Raw genomic sequence first — 22,607 nt, 5'->3', positions numbered from 1 at the left:
GTTATTTCTACCCAAACTGGATAGATCTTCAGGCGAGTTCCCACCACTGTTTCTACTGGAGTCAAATAGAACCCCCGAGCTTCACTGGATCAGGGCAGGTCACTCGACCGACAAACTTTGTTACCGCTCTCCAATACATATCAATGCAAGTGCCATCACTTTACTTCCACCCACCTCGGGGGAGCCGTGATCTGCCCTGTTTAAAAATAGTCAGTGTATATCGTCAGAGCATTCCTCGCCCGTGTGGTCCAGCGAGACAGAATTCAGACAGAGGAACCTTGTCATGGACACTACACTGACACTCCTCGGCCTTTACGCGATTGTCCCAACTCTCCGTGGCCTCCAAAAACGGTGGTCGCCGCATCTGGATTAGCACCTGAAGACAGGAGCGGGACGTGTTTGGCCACTGCCTCCACTGAGCACGCACTACACACCGCTCGAGTGCGGAACGATAGAGCTGCCAGCCATGCACACATGCATTGGGGTTGGAGAGATCTAGCCTAGCGCAGACAATTCCAAACACACTGGACAGTGCTCATACGTATACATTTCTTATGAAAATGGTTATTAGTCATTTGTTAGTTGTGCTAAACTTGAGCTAAAAAATTCCTTTTTATGCCTTTTCCTTCAACAAGAGTCACCACCGTGGGTTTTCTTGTGAATGTGGCATGTTTGAACATTTTGTTTGAGAAAAACTTATTAGCCCTTTGTTAGCAAAGCTAAACTTGTGGTAAAAGCTTTCTCTTTCTGCCTTGGTTTCGACAAGAAACACCACCATGGGCTTTTATTCTTGCGAAAATGTGGCACGATGGTGTTCTAACAGCACGGTGAAGAACTGAAGAACATAGGGAATGATGCTTCAACTGCATTTATATGCTTTGGGCCGGTGGCTCCGCCCACGTCGTCATGCGTCATTTGCCTTTCAGGCGTGAATAAAGGTGTCTTCAGCTGACGGCGCAAGAGCGCGATATCCCATAGTCATGTGTTGTATCGAGTTGACCGACTGAATGGGAACACTTGTGAATCATTTAGCCGTTTCTGAATTACTAATCCAACTCACTTACCGACTTATTACATGTCTGATTCAAAAGAACAGTTGTGTTAAATTCAAGGTTCGTGAAACTTAATTCATTGTAGTTACTTATTGGTTGTTCATATGACAATGTGTAGGCCTAGTTAAAGATGCACAAATAGCCTATGAGTTTTGTTGTAATCAGTGGTAATTGTATAAAAGTAAATACATTTATGAAATATAACGTTTAATTTTCACATATAGGCAGGGAGCGGTTTCTTCATTAGGGCGATAGGGCGACGCACCACCAAAGTGCGAAAGGGACTTTTTCAATCACATTCGCATTCAACCACAGAGTTAGGGCTCTGACAGAGTCAACGCGAGCAACGTGAGCGACGTGCTCCCTTTCATAGTCTACACGTCGGACGCAAGCAACTTGTAGTTTCGCCCCCACCAACAACGCATAATATTGCATGCAACGGTGCGTCGCTTATCAAAAACTGGGACGACACATTTTGCTACGCATAGACGCATAATGGCGGCCGAAGCGTAGCGATGCGTAGCCTTGCAGGCGCGTATGCGTATCGATGCGTTGACTCTGTAAGAGCCCTTACGCTAGCCGTCACTGTTGTTCTGCCTCTGGATATAGTCCAATCAGCGTCAAGTCACGGTCTGCGGAGTACCGCCTCTTTTTGGGCGATTTCACTCTGGCCGAGAATCGCCCAGAGTGTTCCCATAGCTTCCATACAAAGAACATTTTTTTCGCACTGTTTTACCTCTATTAATAATCTTTAAACTGAAGTGACATACATTAATTTCCTCAGTGCATAACTAACTTATAGCCTTCAATATAAACATTGATTGTAGGACAATATTGATCAGGATATGAAATGACATTTGTTAAATTAAATACAGATTGGTTTTTATTCAAATAGAAAAAAAAAAGAAAAAAAATACTGAGATTAACATACATCGCCATTTAGCCCAAAAATACAGATTTTTTTGCCCATTAGCTATTGCCAAACCCTACCTTATGGCATGCTTTAAATGCTGAATTTCCCATTTTTAGCTAAGCAGTAATGATACATTATGATCACTGTTAAATGGTTATTTAACAATTAGCCTACATTCAGTCCTGAATGAATAATTCAGTTTATTTGCAGTTTGCGCCACTGGGACAAATGATTGTATCGCCTTTAAAAAGTCTCTTAAATGTTGAAAATATTATATTAAATCTATTTCATTTTTATTTATTTTTTTACATCTGATCTGTTGAAATCTGTAATGATCACGATATGCTACAATAACAAAGCTACAAGATTATATGTATTATACAAGAACTTCATTTCTTATTTCAAATATGTGTTCATCAAACGAATCGTTATTGGCACTGCACTGTTAAGGAATCGGAATCGGTCAATAATTCTCATCCCATGTGAGAAACATGAAGACGCGGGCTCGACTGCCTGTGAGCGCCCGCCTCTGGAGGACATGCGCCGGGGACTCGACACGCACGTGATCCGCTCGACACAATCCAGTATGGCGGAACCCGTCGGTGAGTGGATCCGTCGTTGGCGCGCTCTCCAACGGGAATAAAGTCCGGAGCGTTGCGTCCGATCGCGGCGGAGCTTCGGAGAGGTGAGCAGCGACGATTCGCATGCGTTACCCTGTGATTTCTCATTAAATGCAGCGATCGTTTCAGTACGAGAAAGAAACTTGTGGGCGATCAGATGAAACAATCAAAACAGTGTGTGTGTGTGTGTGTGTGTGTGTGTGTGTTGAATCGTAACTCTCGGAGTAGTTGTATCACGTTTCATTTTCTATGTGTAAGCGGTTACTTCATACCTGCAGGAGAATCATAAAGGCAGATTTTTAAAAGTCTGATATATTAGATTATAATTAAGGCATAGCCTATTACTCAACTATACAATGGCCGTTCCACAAAATGTGTGATCTTTTCATTTTGAATTTTTTTTTAAAGGTTTGAACATTTTGTCTGTCAGAAAACGTTTGAAAGTGTGTATATTTAGGCCTATCTCATATGCGCTGTATTTTACTCTTATGTTGACTATATGTTTGCATGTTTTCATAGCAGTGCTTTGGTTTGACAGTTTTGATTTGACATAATTTTGACAGTTTTACTTGACAGGGTCAACTATCTTTGTGACAGTCGTCAGCTTTTCATTGTCATTCTTTACACACATGAGAGACATTTTAGGACCTGGTAGTTTTGTGCACTTTGAATGAGTCAAATCCCCAGTGGTTGATCAAAACAAAAAAACAAAAAAAAAATGCTACATTGTTTCAACTCCTGGTTAAACATTATAGATATACAGTATGTTTCCCGTGGAGTTCCAAGCAATAAACAGCGTGTTCCTTTCTGTCAATGGAAGTTCTGACGTCATATGCATAACTGATGATTCTTGTGTCAGTTATGCATCACTTAAAGGGATAGTTCACCCCAAAAATTTAAATTCTGTTATCATTTACTTTCATGTTGTTCCAAACCGGTATGAGTGTCTTTCTTCTGTTGAACAAAAAATAACCAGACGTCTGGTTACCAAAATTCTTTAAAATTCTTTAAAACAAATACAGGTTTGGAAAAACTTGATGGTGAGTAAATGATGACAGAATTTTCATTTTTGGTTGAACTATCCCTTTAAGAGCCATTCTAGGGAGCATGAATGAATGGGTGAAATTGTTTTGAAAGTGAATTTAGATGTTATTTCCCAACTCAGTATTCATTGATTTCCTTTTGTAGAATTTTTTTGTTGCTTTTCTGATTAGTACCGACCAGCAACCTCAATTCTATATTTGTAAAAAACAAAAAAAACAAAAAAAAACAACAACAATAATATTAATTTTGAAATGAACATTTACTTTCCCAATATTTTTAAATATGGTTAAGCAGACATTATTGATACTTTAAGAAATTAGTATGCGTTCAATAGTATTGCCGTTTCTGGAATGTTCTGTTTCCTTGTGCACCAATCAGAGATTGCCAGGAGATTAAAAGTTGCTGGGGTGTATTATTTATGTTAGGTTGAAATTTTTGTTTTTGTGCTTTTAAAACGGTCTTGACGTAAACGACCAAACAGAACATGAGGGCTGACGAGTTCCCTGGGCTGTTTTGATGTTCTGAGCTGAGTCATGCCGGCTGTGTTGTCCGGTGGTGGTGGTGGTGGTGGTGGTTATATCACGCTGTCGGTCTGGGCTGCTGTCACACGTAGCTGGTGGTTGAAGTTCTAACATGTGGCATCATGCACAGGCATATACATCCAGGCTTTAATCACAGCCTGTAGGAAACTCGCTCGTCTTTCCACATTCCGGCTCTCAAGGACCGGCGCTCAGACCTTGTAAATTCCAGGCCCCACAGGAAGAAGGTCAAAGCAGCCTTCTGAGAACTTGGCAGCAGAGAGTTAATCTAGTTTTGCTTGACCCTAGTTGTGCACTTTTAGATTTCTGGAAACAAACAAAAAAATAATGTGCACATGTGATTTTTGTGTGGGTTTATATCTCTTGAACTGTTTTTGGAATATTTTTGCTCTTTCCTTGACTTTTTTTTTTTTTTGCCAATGTTTCACTTGAAGCCAAAAAAATAAAAATAAAAGCCCATTAAGATTTTCAGTTTTTTATTATTTTCATGGCAATTAAATACCATTGGCGTCTCATCTCTCATGGCAAAAAATATCATTCCATTACTGTAATGCAAAAATAAGTAAACACAAATTTAAAATCGTTGTACTGGCTTCATATCCAGATGCATGATGGTATTAAGAATTTATGGTTGGATTTATAAAAAAATAAAAAAAAGCATACAAAAATAATGGTCGTAAAAATGTATAGTTTAAAAACATAGATTTTTTTTTATTAATGCAAAATATAATTTCTTATTTGTTTGTTTTGATTTTGGGTGAAATGTGAGATTAACCTGTATGCTTTTTAACTAGTTGAATTCATGCACTGGTCAGCTAATCCAATTACTCGAGTAAACTTGATCATATAGGCCTACACTAGTTTAAACGTTTTATTTTTTTTTAAAGAAATTAATACTTTCATTCAGCAAGGATCATTAATTTAATCAAAAGTGACAGTAAAGCCATTTACAATGCTACAAAAATAATTCTATTTAAAATAATGCAATTCTTTTGAACTTTCTAATTATAAACGAATCCTGATAAAAATGCAGCACAGCTGTTGATAATAAGAAGGAATGTTTCTTGAGCAATAAATCAGCATATTAAAATGATTTCTGAAGGATAATGTGACATTCTGGAGTAATGATGCTTTGTCATCATAGGATTTTTTTTTATATATATTTTTTTATATATTCAGATTTAAAACCGGTATATATATTTCAAAATATTACTGCTTTTACTGTATTATAAAAAAACAAAAAACAAAAACAAAACAAGCTTGGTGAGAAAAAAAAAAACTTAAAGACTCCTATGCTGACATGAATGACTTGCCGTTAAGTTTGCACCTCTTTTCATGTGCTAACAGTTTAACTGTAGGCTTGCCATAATGATTGACATTCTACTCCACTCTTAGTGACTAATAATATGTTGAATAATTATTCATTTCATACAGCACCTCTCATTGAAAGCTAAAGTGAAAAAGTTTCTCCCCTTGAAACACATTGTCAGTGAATGCACCGGCATCATTTATCCTGTCTGTGCTTCTCTCTCCACAGATCCGATCTGTGTGGCTTGGCAAAGTATGAATCTGAAAAACGACAGCGCTTAGTGAATGTGACTAAATGGCAATGTTTAGGCCCACGCTTTATATAGTCTCAAATAACAATTTAAATCAGTTTGAGACCCTCGCTAATCAATTCTACTCCTTAGGGTACATAATTAACAGTGCTGGATGACTCATGGAGATTGGCAGATTGCACCGTTTGCTGCATCTGTGACTGAAGAGGAAAGAGAGCGAGAGTTTGGCTCCGAGGGAAAGTGTTAACAGGAGACGGGGCGTAACTGTAGGTGGGAAATGCGGCTGGACAGATGACAAGTGTGACTGGCGATCCGTGGAAAGGTTGTCCCCTAACTGGAAAATTGGATGTTTGTCACAAGCAGTGTTATTTAGAGGATTGTCTTAATGTCCCTGAGGGCTTGTGTTGTCTGCTAAGATAAGTCTCTGGATACTTGTAGGATGGTGCTTCTTCCTAAAATGAATGTTTTGTCATTTTATATATTCACCCTCATGTTTTTCCAAACCTCTGTGGCTTTTATGAAATGCGAAAGGAGATATTTACACAGAATGTGCAAGCTGCTCTTCTCCATACAGTGAAAATGAATGATGAGTCAAGCAACATGTGAATGAATATTGACTCAAATTCAGTCCATTCCTCACATAATGCTTTCATGTGACTCCATGAGACTGGGAATATAGTGCAAGAGTTGCTATTTTTCTTCTGTTATAGTGCTATTTTGTCCTTAGTGGAACTTGACAGTTTTTGTTTCACTTTCATCTTAAAGAAATGTTATACTCAAACTTCTCATTCTGTGTTCCTCAGAAGTAAGTCAGTCAGATATTAGAGCTGCACGACTAATCGAATAAAATCAGAATTGCGATATTGCTTTGTGTGATTATCAAATAGCAAAGGCTCTGATTTAATGAAATATATATATATATAGCGTGGCGCTGTGTTCTTTTAAACCCCAACAGCTCATGGTCCAGTGTTTTCAGTGTCTCAGAGCGGCTCGGTTCACATGAACTCTGCAGTTTGGGTCACTTATAATGTGCATTTGAGTTAGTTAAAACTAAAAAGTTAAAGTAAAGTAAAACTTAGTTATAACTAGTTCAAATATTATTATAATAGTCATATTGAGTCATATGCATAATGTGCATTTGAGAATGTAACAAACTTTTAATGAGTAGAGCTTATAAAAAAAAAGTTAAATGTATAATTTAAGAAATAAACATATAAGTATTTTAACTGATCAGTTATACTTAAAAATGGAAATACTCTTTTTTTTTTTGTAATTTCTTATTTTAATATTTTTAACTAGTTAAAATATTATTATAATTGTCATATTGATATATAATTCACATTTTTGTACAATCATTTTAATTACAATTGCAATTTGAATTATTTTATCATCAACATTTCACCATATATTAAAATTGTTTAGAAATAAAAAGTATTATTATTAATAATAATTATATTATTATTATAGTTATATTGATTGATAATATCACATTTTTTGCCAATTTGTATCATATATACAAAGGCATTTTAATCACAATTTTTTATTTTCATAAATACTCTTTTTAGTAATATTTCTTAAATTGACATTTTGTTTAGTAAAACAATTATTATTAATAATAACAATGTTATTACTGTTGTTGTTATTATTATTACTTTATAATCTCTTATTTTTGGCCAAATTGTTCAAACAAGCACAGCAAAGACATTTTAATTGAAATTGCAAATTTTAATTTTCTTAAATGCTCTTTTGTAATATTTCTAATTTTAATATTTTGTTTAGTAAAAAATATTATTAATAACAATAACGATATTATTATTATTATTATAGTCATATTGATGTATAATAAAAAATTTTTTGCCAAAGAAAAAGGCATTTTAATCGCAATCGCAATTTTTGCATATTCCCTTCACCCCTCCAAATCATGCAGCCCTTTATGATATTTATGTGATATCATCATTCATGATGTTGCTTTATCATTTTGGAGCCTTACATCACCCATCACAATTTAGTTTCATTATGTAGTTAAAGAACAATAAATATTCTTTGTGCTCCACAGAAGAAATAAATTCCTACAGATTTGGAACGACATGAGGATGAGTAAATGATGACAGACTTTTTCATTTTTGGGGTATTAGATTCAGTGGTTTGAGTGCTGTCGCCTCAGTGTGGAATCTTTTGGTGTCCGTGTCACTTTTGGTTTGTTTTAAGCGCCCGTTCGGTTTTCCATTGTGCTCTGGCAGAACTTGGCGAGGCTTCATTTGGCAGGGTTCATTTGGCAATCTGTGTTTGTCCGAAACCCAAGATTGCAATAATCAAAAGCTTGTCTGTTTGTATGATGGGTTTAATGAAAACGAAGTGTTTGTTGGTCAAGGTGGTGACCTCATCGTCACCTGACTGTGACCCTTGCAGTCCTAGCGGAGGACACAGCAGCCGAGGGAAAGTGAGTGATGATTGTTTCGTCCACACAGTCGCACAGTCTCATTTCCTGATCTCTGTTTATCTGGAAACACTCAGGCCTGTATGGAAATGGAGATGTTGAATTCTTGATGCTCATCTGACTATTTAAGGAATAGTTGGCCCTAAAATGCAAACTCTGTCAGTATTTACGCACCCTCATGTTGTTCCAAACCTGTATGCTGTTGTTTTTTCAGGTGAAGTTTTCAATCTCATGATGTGTCTTTTTCAACAGTTCATAGAGTTCATTGGTGTGTCATGCTCCAAAATAGACAGATTAATAAACACTGTTAGAGAGATAGTTCACACCAAAAATGAAACTGTCATCATTTACTCACCCTCACCCTCATTTCATTCCTTCCATGGAACATGAAGATATTTTGATGCCACATGTCTTGCGTGTCCCCCCCCCCATGCAGTTTAAGTCAGTTTGGATTTTGATTCCTAAATATTCTTCATATGCAAATAGATGCGTCATGAGTGTGAGTCAATGTTGAACGAATGGGAACTATTTCTTTAAAGAACCATAAATTAATGCATAAAGCTCATGTGCCATATGAAAAATCTCATTCAGGTTGGAAAAATGGCTTCAAATGATTTATTTCTAGACAAAACTATTAGGCCTAAACGATTTTTACTATAGTGCATATAGTCATTGAACTACTTCTATGGTGTTTGTCCACTTTGGAGCTTGATGACAGCCAGTGTTGTTTTAGTATTATTATTATAGTTTTTTTATTTACATTTTGAATTAGCTTTTATTTTTAGTAATTTTATTATGTGCTTTTGTAATTTTATTTATTTTTCAATATTACTATTTAGGTTTAGTTTTTTTAATTTGTTAATTCTTTTTTAGTTCAGTTTTTCAATTTTTATGAAGTTCCAGTTTGTGCTTCCACTTAAACTTCCATTAGTTTCCAAAGGCAACGTTTCTCATTTTTGTTCAGTTTTTCATCTAATATGTTATTTTTATTTCACCTTCAAAAAGTTTTGAATAGTTTTACTGAACGATAATAACCATGATGACAGTTCTTCAAAAAAGTTCTTCTGTTGTGTTCCGTGCAAAAAAAAAAAAGACAAAAAAAAGAGAGAAAAACAGCTTATGAATTTGGAACGCCATGAGGGCGAGTAAATAATGACAGATTTTTTTTTTTCAACTGAACTAATTCCTTTAATGAACACTTACTGCATCAAATGACTGGTTAAAACATACGCAATCTGTTGCTCACCATCCCATTTTTTTAAAATGCCTTGCACTATTTTCCTCTGCCAAAACAAGACGTCAGTGGTTGAGCGAATTCCTTAAAGCATTTGGCCATAGCGGCGTGAGAGTGAATTTAATGGCACAGAACACGGTACCACGTCAGTCCTGGAAAGAAACGCTGAAAATCACCGCCTGCAAGTAAGATGTGGAGTTCCTTTGCAATACGGTTCCCTCAAAAGTTGTGCAACTTTGTCATTTTAATGGAATGTGACACACAGAGCTTTAGCTGAGGCAAAGTCATTGGGATAAAAGAGACACAACTGAGTTCCCAATGGCATTGCTTTCTTTGATGATTCTCAGCTTAGACTTCTTCATGTTAAATGGTCACTCTCATCAAAAGCAGAGTCATTTAACGTTTAAGCATTCATTAGCTCTTCTAGTGCAGTGTAATGGCTAACTGGTATTATATTTGTCCTGCTAGTGTTTGGTCCTGTAGCGTACAGGAGTATTGTACCAACACAGGCGATATCCTGTAATATTGGATTGAGTGTCGTTTTCCTGCTGAGCTCGGTGTTCGGACCTGTCAGCCTGTGTCAGATCTGCTCCTCTGTGATGGTCACTCTAGACGGCTGACCGGCCCGCCATGTTTGGGTTTGTTTTGTCCCAGACGGGATGATGTAAGACTGAAATGCCGCTGAGGGTTTGTAAGTCTCTTCCCTTTCCCTCAGGATAAGCCCGCACCCCCAGACATGAGCAGTCAGGGCCAGTGGACGCTTGACCGACTTTGGCTGATTTCTGTCCTGAAGCGTTCTGTTAACATTGCGCCCCGCTTCCTTGACACACTTTTATATAAAACTAGGCCACCATTCCTATTCCTGTTTTTAAAAATGTCTTAATGTGTTTGTCTAGTTGTTATGTATGGGAGGGTTCCCAAAATCTTGGAAAACCTGCAATAAGTGTTTTTGAATGGCCGAGGCTGATATTTACAGCTGGAGTGTCCTAATGGTGATATGTCAGTTTATTAACAGCAAATATGAAGGCCATGAAATTGCTGAATTTAAATGAACACTCAAAACCCCAAGGATAAAATCTAAAAAGTATTTGACAACAGAAAAAGTACACTTTTTCTTCTTTCCTTGGCGATTACCATAATTTTCGTATGATTATTTTATTAATTAATACATTTTTAAATACAAATAATCGACAAATTAACGATACTGTAGAAAGAAGGATGCTATAATATTTATATTTGTTTTTTATATTTATCACTCTATATATGATGTTTATATATATATATATATTTTTTTTTAACTGAAAATTATTTTCCTGGCAATTGGCATACATTTTGTGAATAACTTTTCTTATTACCATGCATCTTTAGACTATTGTAGAAAGAATTATTATATTATATTATATTATATTATATTATATTATATTATATTATATTATATTATATTATATTATATTATTTGATCTATATTTATTTTATATATTTATTAAAATTATTTGACAACAAAAAATGTAACGTAATTTTAATACTTCAGTTGTGGTTGGTCTGATGCATCTTTAGACAAGTATTTACTATGTACTATTTACTTAACTATATTTTAGAAACAATGACATTGAATAAACAGTGTGTGTGTGTGTGTGTGTGTGTGTGTATATATATATATATATATATATATATATATATATATATATATATATATATATATATATATATGGTAGTATTATACTGTCTTGCATGCATTTTCAGACTGTGGTACCAAATGTGAATGATATTATTAATATTACACATTATTCATATTTTTATTTTTATTTGACTTAATCTGAAATTTCCTAATCATTCCGAAGCCAACGTTTTGGTATCGAGCCAAGTGTAGTGCACTTTCATGCGTCAGAAACCCGTCTTAGACAGATATGTTTCATTTAAATCCATTGTGTGTGTGCGCGTTATCTTATCATTTATCAAGAAGGTGTTTTTTCATCCTGTGTTAGAAGACGCCTCTGACACTTGAGAAGGAGGAATGACAATGATTTGGTACGTGAGCAACATGACTGAAATAACAGACATAGTGTGTGATGGCCAGTGAGCATGAAAACCAGCCGCTTGAAAAGATCAACACTTGCATGCAGTTAACATGTTTTGACAGTTTTATGGGGCAATGTCAATTCATGAGAAACCCCTTTACTAAAATAGGTCTGAGCTGAGAATAGCAGCGGTACTCCGGGGGGGGGGAAACTCTCCTTCCTTGCGGCTCTTCAAATGCCACTTTGACTTTTATATCAGGGGTTTCCCTCAAGTCAACCCTGCGTCACTGCGGTTCTCACGGTCACTCTGGTCTTGCTGCTGGGGCCATTTGTGGTTTGGGACGAATGTAGTCGGTCAGCGTTCTCTGAGCCGTGAGGGAGTAAGTGACTGAGCTGTAGTGTTCAGTTCGGGTCAGGGAGGAAGCTCACTCCATTAAACACTCTCAGGAAAACATTACGCCTCATGTAGACGGACAGAGCTGCAAATGATGTTAGAGAAGTGGGTTTCTTTGGCAGCTCTTAAAGGTGAAGTGTGTAATTTTTGTGAAACTTCTGTTTTCCACTGTTCAGTAAAATTGTTCATTCACTGAATTTTAAAGGGGCAGTAACTCTTTTGAAATGGTTCTTTTTAATGAATGAAAAATAATTGGTTTGTCAAAAATAATGCATTGGTCAAAATTTGTTCTTACTGTGGTTTGTTACTTGTGGTTTGATGAACAAGTCAAGAACCTCTTTGAATAATTCAATGAGCTCCATTAACAGAACCAGTTCAAAATAATCATTTGTTCACAAATAGGTATTTGTTCACATTAAAGGTATATGTAACTTTTGGCTTTGCGGATTAATATGGTTTTGGTTATCCTACTGCTCGTAAAACATTCACTACTAGTTTTAAGAGATATAACCAGTTTAGATGGAAAGGATCTCAAGCTGACTAGCTGAAGACATTACTGTAGCTATACCTATTAAAGCGGGCCTATTATGCCCTTTTTACAAGATGTAATCTCAAGTGCTCCCAGAATGTGTCTGTGAAGTTTCAGCTAAAAATACCCCACAGATCATTTATTACACCATGTTGAAAATGCCTATTTTTGAGTGAAAGGATCAACATGCTGTTTTCGTGCATGTGTCTTTAAATGCAAATGAGCTGACCCTGCTTTCCAGAAGAGGGCGGAGCCTGTACAGCTTGTGCCTTGAATACTCTGCCAAAAAACGAACAAAACATTTGTTTGGTTTTGATTATCATCGCTATCCATGGCCAGGCTCACATGACATTGCAGTTCTTTGTCATCATGAAAGTTTTTCATTTGCATGCATATTAAAGCCATATCAGTTTATACTTCTGATATGGCCTTCTTCACGCACACATCCAAAGCAAGCTGGAAAAATAAACTAATTTCTCTTTTACATCTTATTACAAACACACAAGTTCACAAACACAGTCGGTTATGTCTGTGAACGTAAACAGCAGTGAAAAAAATTGCATGTGTATATTAAGATCTGTGTGTTCAAGTGACACCAGCGTAATATACAGTACCTACTGCTCTATATGCTGTTAATATGAATCAAACAACTAAAGAAAAACAGAAAATCACTCACTGCACTTGATTGAATAACTTTAGTAGCTTTAAAAAGAATATATTTCTTACTTGAATGCTGTTAAATGCTCAGGCGAGGGAATAAACATGGTGGATTGTGTACAGCTCATTTAGGGGAGGAGCTAAGATAATAGGGCAGATTCTGTGCCAATCATGGGCGGGGCCTGTCAAATGTGATGTCACATTGGATCACATTCCTTAACGGCATGTTTCGAGACAATGTTTCAGATTTATGTGTAAAATAACAAATGGAGTGAGTGGATTTTTACCACAATAGGGTGTTTGTGTACAGACACATAAATATGTTACAAAACAATATAAAAGAAATTGCATTAAAAAAAAAAATCATTAAGGAACCTGAATCCTTAAATAGAATCATAATCACAACCAAAATCATTACATCCTCCTTCGTATATGCATTGATAAAAATATTATAAATAGCTGTTTCTTCAGTTGCACACTTTACCTACAATTCTTTGCACAAATATGTCATTGTGGCTTGAGTCTCTGCCCTTGCTTTCTCCCATTTACTCGAGATCCTTACCCACTGTGTCCGTGCACGTCCACTTTCGCTCTGTTTATTGCGCTCACGGGGCGGGAAGGGCGCCATGTGAGACATGTGATGACAGCAAGTGCAAAAGCCTGCCGGAGGAACTGGAACTAAACTCCCTCCAGTACATGTAATCCACGCCACCTGGCACCAGTGAGAAGCCATAGTTACTTTGAGAGGAAAGCTGGAAAATCAGATGTCCCGTAAAGATTGTGTGTGGTTCTGCGGAGACGTGCTTCTCTAAAACAAACGGATTTATAGAGTACATGCTTCACTTAATTCTGGTGGCCTGTGATGCAACACCTTTTCCTGGTGTGCGCGGAAAACTTCACGTCAGCTTTGGGAGTTGCAAAGATTAAATCACATTTTCTTGGCACGTTTAATTGGGATCGAGTACTTGCAGTTTGGGATTTTTGAGGGCATAGATGTGTGGTTTGGAGTGGTCTCATGTAAAAGCAGGCATGCCCTGTGTGATGTTTCCCTCGTCTCAGCAGGTTTTTCAGATGGGTTTGACAGAATTTAGAGCAGCACTATAGTAAAACCCGTGCATATCCCAATTATTCGTGCTGTAGGATACATTTTCATAATTTATGATGAGACATTTGCTGACATATGAATCTTATGCTTAATTGTATTCTTATGGGTCACTATAAAATAAAGCAATAAGCCCTGTGAAGATTTAGAACTGCTAAGGGGGTTTTAACAACGCCACATAGCTGTTTTAAATCCACTGCAAAACACGGCTTCAAGGGGCTTATTGCTTTTATAAAACGGTTACTCCATAAAAATATTAATTTTAATATTAATTTTATTCATAAAATAAACAACAAAAAAAATTATGTTATAACACATTTATTCCTCCGCCAAGCAGTGTAGTTCTGAAGAGGTTGCTAAGCAACACATGCAGCAACAAAGAATCACAAACGGCAGTTGCGCAGTAATACTAATGTAATGCGGTCACAGGTGTGTGTTTGTTGAGTAATTTACAACGGCTTCGAACGCGGCTCAACCAATCAGAATCAAGGACTGGAAATATCCGTTTTATAATTACAATTTTATTATTAATTTGTAAATTAAACTTTGTAATGTAGTAATGTGCGTTCTTGGTCCTACTTCTCCAATGCTTGTTATTCTAAAGGGAATATTGTTTGTCTTTATAATCTTTAATAAAAATGTAATTTTGATTAAACTAGGGATTTGAAACAGGACATATTCCCACCGGTTAATCGACGTTTGACAATTCCGGTAATACCGGTGTCATTATGAATGCCCGTGTGGCCGTGCACATTTTACTTGTACATTTTTTACAAACCCTACCTTTTAAACTCTTTAACCTAAAGGTTTGTTGGACACATTCCACATTGAACTGAGGAGAACATGTGTCTTATATCTGTGCATCGATCTAGGTGCACCACTTTTTTTTTTTTAGGGCTAAAAAAAATAAATATATTTTTACTCACAATATTGCATTGATACTGTAGATACTTGTATTGATACTTTTTTTATATTTATGTGTGCATATCCTAGAGTTCAATTTATGTAGAATCATGACTATTGCATTCTGGTTCAAAAAGGGATTACTCTTAGGAACTGGTTCTTTGAGTTAATCTGTTAAAAAGACTCATGAATCAGTCTTGAACTCACTCACACGGTGCATACGGTCTGAATAGGTACTACATGTGAAAATTGAACTTACTTCGTGACCATTAAAAAAGATGTTTATATATGAATTTGGGTAGTATGAATGAAATTCATCTGACATCTGCCATGTTGTCATTGTCATGTGACCTACCAGGGTCAGTTGTGTCGCTTCACTTCAGTTCATTAATCCTCTCCCGTGGCCTCATGGGATAGTAGTGTCCATTGAATGTGCACTTCCGAATCTTGCCAGAAGAAGTAGGTCATCCGGGTACCTTTTGCCTACTGTAATAGGACATACTACTCTGTCTACCAACTGTTTTTCGAGAACTATATAATTAGGAAGTATTCGATTTCGGACGCAGCTACAGATTCTAAGCAGTTTCATTAAAATAAGTCAATATATTTATCCCATTCAACTCAATATGAACTAGAAAACTGTTGTTGCATTGTGTATTTAAGGCATTTTTTTTATTTATTTTTTATCGTTGTGACCTGTTATTGTGTGATGTGGTTTTCTTTCTCAAAACTCCCAAAAGAACTGTTTTGAGTTGTTAAGGTCCTGAAATCAGAAATTCTCTCAGATTCCCATCCCTATTAGCCTTCCCCAGCCCTACTTGCCAGAAACATGGTATTCGGGTAAGCCTACCCTCACAGACTGAGTGATTTTTCCTTTACTCTAGGCCTCATTCCTCTTGGAACAGCTGATGTTTATGGTTACATAACATGGCTAAACTGTGAAGTCCTGCTGTGTGCTAGACTGCTCCAGATACTGTTGTTATGCTGACAGACAGGTTCCTTTGTTCCAGGTGGACATAAGGAGAAATGTACACACTCTTATTGTGGGGCGAGCTGCGTTATGTCTGCTTGACATGTGATTGTTATTGTCAGTTCTGTTAAGCTTTGTGACAGCAAATATGGAAGGCTGGGAGGGAATGTGTCAGCGTGGCAGATTGGTAAAGGGTGGTTTACACCCGCCCCGCCGCGTGTCAAAAATGTGTCACGGCGTCCTTCTGCTCTGGCCTTTGTCATGCATTTACACTGTAGAGGAAAAGCCCACTTGAGTGACGTGCACTTCATCTCTGGCTCTGTTACAAAACCTAGTGTGCTGCCTACATAGGGAACATTATAAGGCGTTCCCGTTGACCAAAAGCTAAATTAACATTGCATGTGTTATACTGAAGGTAATCCCATAAGGGGTTTTTCATATGTTGTGCTAATTGTATGTAGAGCGTTGCAAATCACTGTCTTGGTTATCTTTCAGTTCAATATATGCAAAGCAGCTCATTAGGTAATAAAACACAGCCATTACATAATTTCTTTCTTTTGCTCTTTTGACAGTTCAAGCCTAGCGAAGAGGAACCATCACGCAGAGCTGGATTACGTCCAGAGGGGGCGCTATGAGTTTCTGAGATTGTCCTTTCTTTCCTGTCCCGCATCTCTTTTGACTCGTCTTTCCATTCAACCGTGGATGGTGAGCAGCCAACGAGTCCCAGAGGAGCTGTGAGGTGTTTCTCACATCCTCATCTGCCAGGACACACTCCTCTTATTATCAACCCAATCACTTCAGAAAGAGCCGTCGCAGCCACAATGAGTTCCCACAGCCGCCCAGGTAAGAGCTCTTTGTGGCCCTTCAGTGCTTTTCATCTTAGGTTACCCCTCTCAGAACAAGATAAACACTATGGAATCAGCTCCGATCGGGTTTCAGTTACGTCTGTCTGTAAATAAACCTTTTGTGATCCAGATATGTGCCATTACAAACCCGTTTTTCTCTGTAGAAGAGGATAGTGTTTCTCAGCTACAGGAATAGCACGTGATTGGGCTTCGAGGGTTGAGAATCAGCCTTGAGATGCCAGAAAAGGCTTTTGAGCAGCTTTTTGATTCGCACTCAAATATCTGTCCCCTCGACTTTGCCAAGGCCGCCTTGTCCAACTGTCAGCTCGAGGAGGAGTTTGATTATTCTTGGAAAAAATGTTAAGCTGTGCTGTTTCTCCCTGGCTCCCTCTCTTCCTTTATCTTTCCTCTTCTCTCTTTCTGCTTATATTTTCCTTTTTGTGTTCGCAGAGGAAAAGGTCAGAGAGTTTCAGATGGTTTCTGTTCACTGAATCATCCGCTAGACAGATGAGCACTCGGTAGTTGTACTGCTTTATTCTGAGCCATTGGGTTAGTAAAGCAATGAGAGGTCAGTTACAGGGATTATGCAACAATTAATGATGTGGTTGAAATCCAGGCAGTTCAATAGGAATCTTCGTGATTGTGAATTTTTCTGAATTGTGAATTATGAAAGATTTCAGCACGCAGATTTCAGGCTCAACGGGTTCAAGTTAATCTTGCAGCTTGGTTAGTGACTTCTGTTTGATACACTATTGACAATTGATAATCAACCTTTTTGCATGCAAAATTTCACCAATATTTTGCTAATGAGATCGTGGTGTTCTTAGCCTAACCCTGCCTTAACTGTGGTAAAATCACTGTGCTTATTGTTTCTGGCTACATTCATTAATGATGATAATACTGAAAAATATCAATCATTATTATCAACTGTTTTCAACATTGATAATAATAAGAAATGTTTCTTCAGCACCAAATCTGCATCTTAGAATGATTTCTGAAGGATCATGAGACACTGAAGACTGGAGTAATGATGCTGAAAATTCAGCTTGGCATCACAGGAATGAATTAGATTTTAAAATATATTAAAATTGAAAACATATTTGAATTTGTAACAATATTTCACAATATTACTGTTTTATGGTATTTATTTTTTTATCAAATAAATGCAGCATTGATGAGCATAAGAGACTTATTTAAGGGTGTGTAAACACTTGTCAGGTTTGGTTTGATTAAAATGAATTCTGGTGCGATTGCTCTGTTAGTGCGGGTTATTTGAATAAGTGTGAACGCTGCAATCTGAACCCTGGTGCGCACCAAACAAGCGGACCAAGACCGCTGAAAATGTGGGTCTCAGTCTGCTTCCAAACGAACTCTGGAGCAGTTAGACTGAAATATGAACGCAACACGGACAAAAGACATGTAAACGAACCAAAAACGGGACATGATGTCACAAGATGCGACCCTAAAAAGGACAATGCTCAAGCATACCCTTTTTTTCCCCCGTCATAGTCTCTATGTTGCCCATCACAGGCATCAGAACCACGTCTCCTCAGAGCAGATCTTTGTTTTGTGTGTGTGATGGAGGGATTCCTGCTGCTGTTTTGACTCCTTTACACATTTTATCACTGTTAGAAATTACAGTGTGAACTCTAAGCAAACCAGGAATAAATGTATGATTTTCTTTCTTGGTCTGGACCAAAAGAACCAAGAGAACTGAACTGAAATATTTGAGTATATTCAAATATTTACATGAAAAATTTAGAGGTTTTCATCTGAATATTGTTTCATGTAATGGTGTTGAGAGCAGTGTTTTGCTCCACATGAGTAGATTACAGAAACAACACTCATTAGCCAATCATCTCACTCCTGATCTCCTCAAAGGGTTAAAGACTTCGTTGGTGGTCTGTGTTGCTAATCCAGGGTTGATGTAATGGTTTTGTTCTCTCTGAGCTGGATTGGAGATTGGAGGCCTGATGTCACCTCTCACACATCCCATCCACTAATCCGCTTTTGGTCCAAAAGAGCATTTTCAGCCGGGGATCGCCAGCATCAGTCTAATCTGCTGTTTCTCATCAGAGGAGGTCATTCCCTGATCTCTCTCTTTCACTGAATTTTCATCCACATCACATTCCTTCAGCATCTGTTGACATTACCCAGCGTGCCTCAATGTGAACTTTCTTTTCGAGACCCCTCCTTCACATCTGTACAGAGAATGTTGATAGACACTACTGGTCTAGGACTTTATAAGCAAAAATGTTTTTTAAAGCTTATTATTTGTGGTACAGAAAGCATTTGCGAATGCTTGCGCTCAGTCTCGGGACTTGCGCCATGGAGAGCAGCTGTTTGATTGTCAGCTTGCTGCCCTCGTCCCATGAGCCACATGAAAAGCAATGGCTGATTTTGCCAGTAACGATGAATATCGCTTTAGCGCTCTGGGCTTGTATTTATTTCAGTACCTTAGAAGCTTGTGCCTGAGGCTCTGATATCTCTGTGCATTTGAAGGTGGACAGCTTGATGTACTTTCATTTCTCTCCAGAGCTTCTGGATTGGCAAACAGGTTTTTGATCCGGCCTGTATCAAAGTCCAGACTTCCTTTGGGAATATCAGGCTCTGTTCCATTCTGCTGGGTTACTGGGTGATGGAGCCCATTGTTTTCTGTGTACCCAGTTGCATGGACTGCCCGGTTTAGCCCAGCAGGCTGACATCATGGCTGCTAGCCTACAGGCTTTACTGCTCCACACAACTGGCACTAATGGTGTGTTTGCCCCAGGGTAGGCGGATGGGGAACGCAACTTGATCCAGATGCAGACGCCAGTGCACCAAACTCCCCTACAGCAGACTCGTAATCGCAGTCTGTCACTGTTTTTAGTCGGGCCGTGCAGCTGCAAACCTGCCTGCTCCTCAGTCAATCTCTGTTTATGCCGTATTACTGCCACCATCCAGTCTAAGAATAGCTCTTGAGAAGTCTTAACCCATAATCCCCTCGCATGAAAGAACCTAGTGCTGGACAGTGTGATTGGCGCGTTTTAATAATCCTTGAATAATCTGATTCTACCTAAATTGTTGGTTAAAGTATCAAATTGGAAAACAATTCCAATTTCATTTCAAAACTATAAATCATGTCTCATCCTGAGACTTTTCTATGTTTTTTTTAATTATTTTTTTAAAAATATATATTAGAAATGGTAGAAAGATAAAAAGAACAATTACAGCAAATCATCTTTTTAAGTGAACTGAATCGGTCTCTTTCTCTGATTGGATTCACAAGCTTTCACTCTGGTAATTTGTAATGCTAACAGAATTATTTAAATTTTTTTCCCAGAATACTTGTATTTTTAAATGTTCTACTGGTCAAAAGTTTATGAATACATTTTTTTATGATTAATATAGATTAGATTAAATGAATAGAAAGTTCAAAAGAACAGCATTTGTTTATAAGTACAATTATAATGATCTTTTTCGATCAGTTTAACGTGTCCTTGTTGGATAAAAGTTTTAATTTAAAAGTAAGTTATTGACCCTGAAATATTGAACAGTAGTGTATAAACTTTTGGAATCTGCAGTTGGATTGAATTGATTCGGATTGACGGGAATCTGTGCCTGTAAAAGTCACTGACTTTTTCTTTCTTTCTTGTATCAGTCTTTGCTTTCTTGCTTGCTTGCAAGTTTGAGATTTAAAATGAGAATGTGGAAAATATGTCCTGATGTTTACGAGGGGCGGACAGATTTACATGGTTGAAATGTGAATCATAATGTGTTTTTTGTAAAATCTGAGTACACGGTACAGTGATAGATTCATGTTTTCCTTGAATTTTTTATTTTTTTTGCCATCAATAATTCCTATTATTTTGAATTCCACTGGTCTGATGGAATGCTTGTTATATATTTTATTTAGTAGGCCTACACATTATGTGCAATACAAAAATAGTGGGTAAACTTATTTTGGTTGTTGCTATGCTTTTTTTATATTTGAGCTGACATTTTGTTGGGTGGCTTCATTTGTTCTAGTCCCGCGGTCATTGTTTTGAACTATTAAACCAATTTGTGTTGGAACTATCTTGTTTTGCAGAGTTTAATCATGATATTTGAGTGCTTTTTGTGCCTCATTATGTGTAATTATTTCCTTCTCGGCATTCAGAGGGCAGGTTTTTCAGGGAATTTTTCCTTCCCCCCCATAAAACCCAAACTATGTCTCTCTATGAGTTCCAGTCAGTTTGTCCATTCATTAAATAACCTTGTGCTAGGAGTTTTATTTATCTGCCAAATTGAATGCTGGTTAAGTTGTTGGGAGTAAAAGAAAATTGCCATATTGCCAAAAGGCCATGACCATGTGAGGTCATTTGAGTGTTGTTAAAGGTAGCAAATATGTAGTTCTGGCTATTGGTTCTGTTTAAACAGTGATATGCATTGTGTGTGTGTGTGTGTGTTTTAGAGATGAATCAGCCAATATTACATTAGGAATATTGCACTGGTAATAACGTCAGCTGCATGTTCTTACTCTCTTCTCTCCGACGATGAAGTGACACACACCCGCTCCCTCTCACTCACTCGTCTCATTCGCTCCGGTTAAATAGTGCTTGTATTGTGATTCATTTGACTAATTCCCACAGGTTTTGCATTCACACCAAAAGCGTGCGTGCCACTGATCTTTATAATTGACGCGCACATAATAAAGCCGCCTTTCAAACAAGCTTGTGAGTCGCAAGTACCAAATGAGTATTCAGTTAAACACATTCAGGTCTGGAACGTAAATAGTTGAGAAAGATAACGCATGTTGTGTAACAGTATATTGAATCCGTGCATAAACTCTTAAAGTGACAGCAGGAATATTAGGCTGCTGTCTGCCATGTTAATCAAAGAACAAAAGACAAGAGCGGAATGGTGGATGTAATACTGAAAAAGACCTGCACATAATCATGGTATATATTGGCCCATATATCTGTCTGTCTCTAGAGTGCATCTCAAGTGTGGTTGTGCAATTGTAATATAGATCATAGCAACTGTATTATGTAAGTTGTTTTCATTTTTCATGTTTGTTCAGTTGTTGTTTTGCGTCATACCTTGAGGTTTGCAGAGATTTTTTTTCCCTCTTCAGATCTTAAATCTTAATCTTCTCTGTTTATGAATTGCATGTCGTGTGAAGCTTGTTTGTACGTTACATCCTCACTTCTCATGAAGGGATCCCATGCTCTGGGAAACCTCTGTTGATAGAAAAGTAAATGATATAGGAGTGGTCTTTCATCACGAAACCTATTTTTATCCGGTTTCTCAGGGCCCTTTTCCTCAGAAACGTGAACGTTGGCCATGTCACATGCTCATGGAGAAACATGTAAGTTGTGTAAACATTATTTCTGTCATGAAGCTCAATTATTTTCCAGCAAGAGGAACTGTTGATTGGTGTTGAAGGATGGCAGATTATATATTCTTTACTGGTAACAAATTTTGGGTGGTAGTTTTGTTCCAGTGATCAAGCGCTGTGCCGATCTCACAAGTAGGTTAGTCTCCTGGCTCAGGTTGTGGGGAGATCGCTCTCACAGGCCTGAACAAGCCCCATGATTAATTGCTGGCAGGCTGAACTGTGGGGATCTTGCGTCAATAAATCGTCATGAAGGCAACTCTCCTGCTTCAAACATAAACACAAAGACAGGCCGGGTTGTGACTGAAGCCTGGCCAGCGCTAGTTAGGGCTCTACAGGTCCTTTGAGGCGCTAGCGCAGTTTATTTAACACCCAAATTTTATTAGAGTAGATCTAGCCACAGGTCTCTCTGGGCTCTTTAATTTAACTAAAGCC

At 37.5% G+C, this 22,607-nt stretch overlaps 1 protein-coding gene across 2 annotated transcripts in view; it reads left to right on the top strand.

The window, feature by feature from the left end:
- The first annotated feature begins 16,680 nt into the window (after positions 1 to 16,680).
- Positions 16,681 to 22,607, top strand: part of hdac4 (histone deacetylase 4) — a 198,459-nt gene continuing 192,532 nt past the window's right edge. For both annotated transcript variants that reach the window (XM_082174627.1, XM_082174626.1), the window contains exon 1: positions 16,681 to 16,814. In XM_082174627.1, the coding sequence (XP_082030753.1) occupies positions 16,793 to 16,814 (22 nt within the window). In that variant the 5' untranslated portion in view covers positions 16,681 to 16,792. The remainder of the gene's footprint in view (positions 16,815 to 22,607) is intronic.

The sequence above is a fragment of the Leuciscus leuciscus genome (genome assembly GCF_965113295.1).
Source record: "Leuciscus leuciscus genome assembly, chromosome: 7".
NCBI lineage: Eukaryota > Metazoa > Chordata > Actinopteri > Cypriniformes > Leuciscidae > Leuciscus > Leuciscus leuciscus.
Note: the sequence above shows the minus strand (reverse complement) of the source record. Positions and strands in the feature narration are given on the sequence as shown.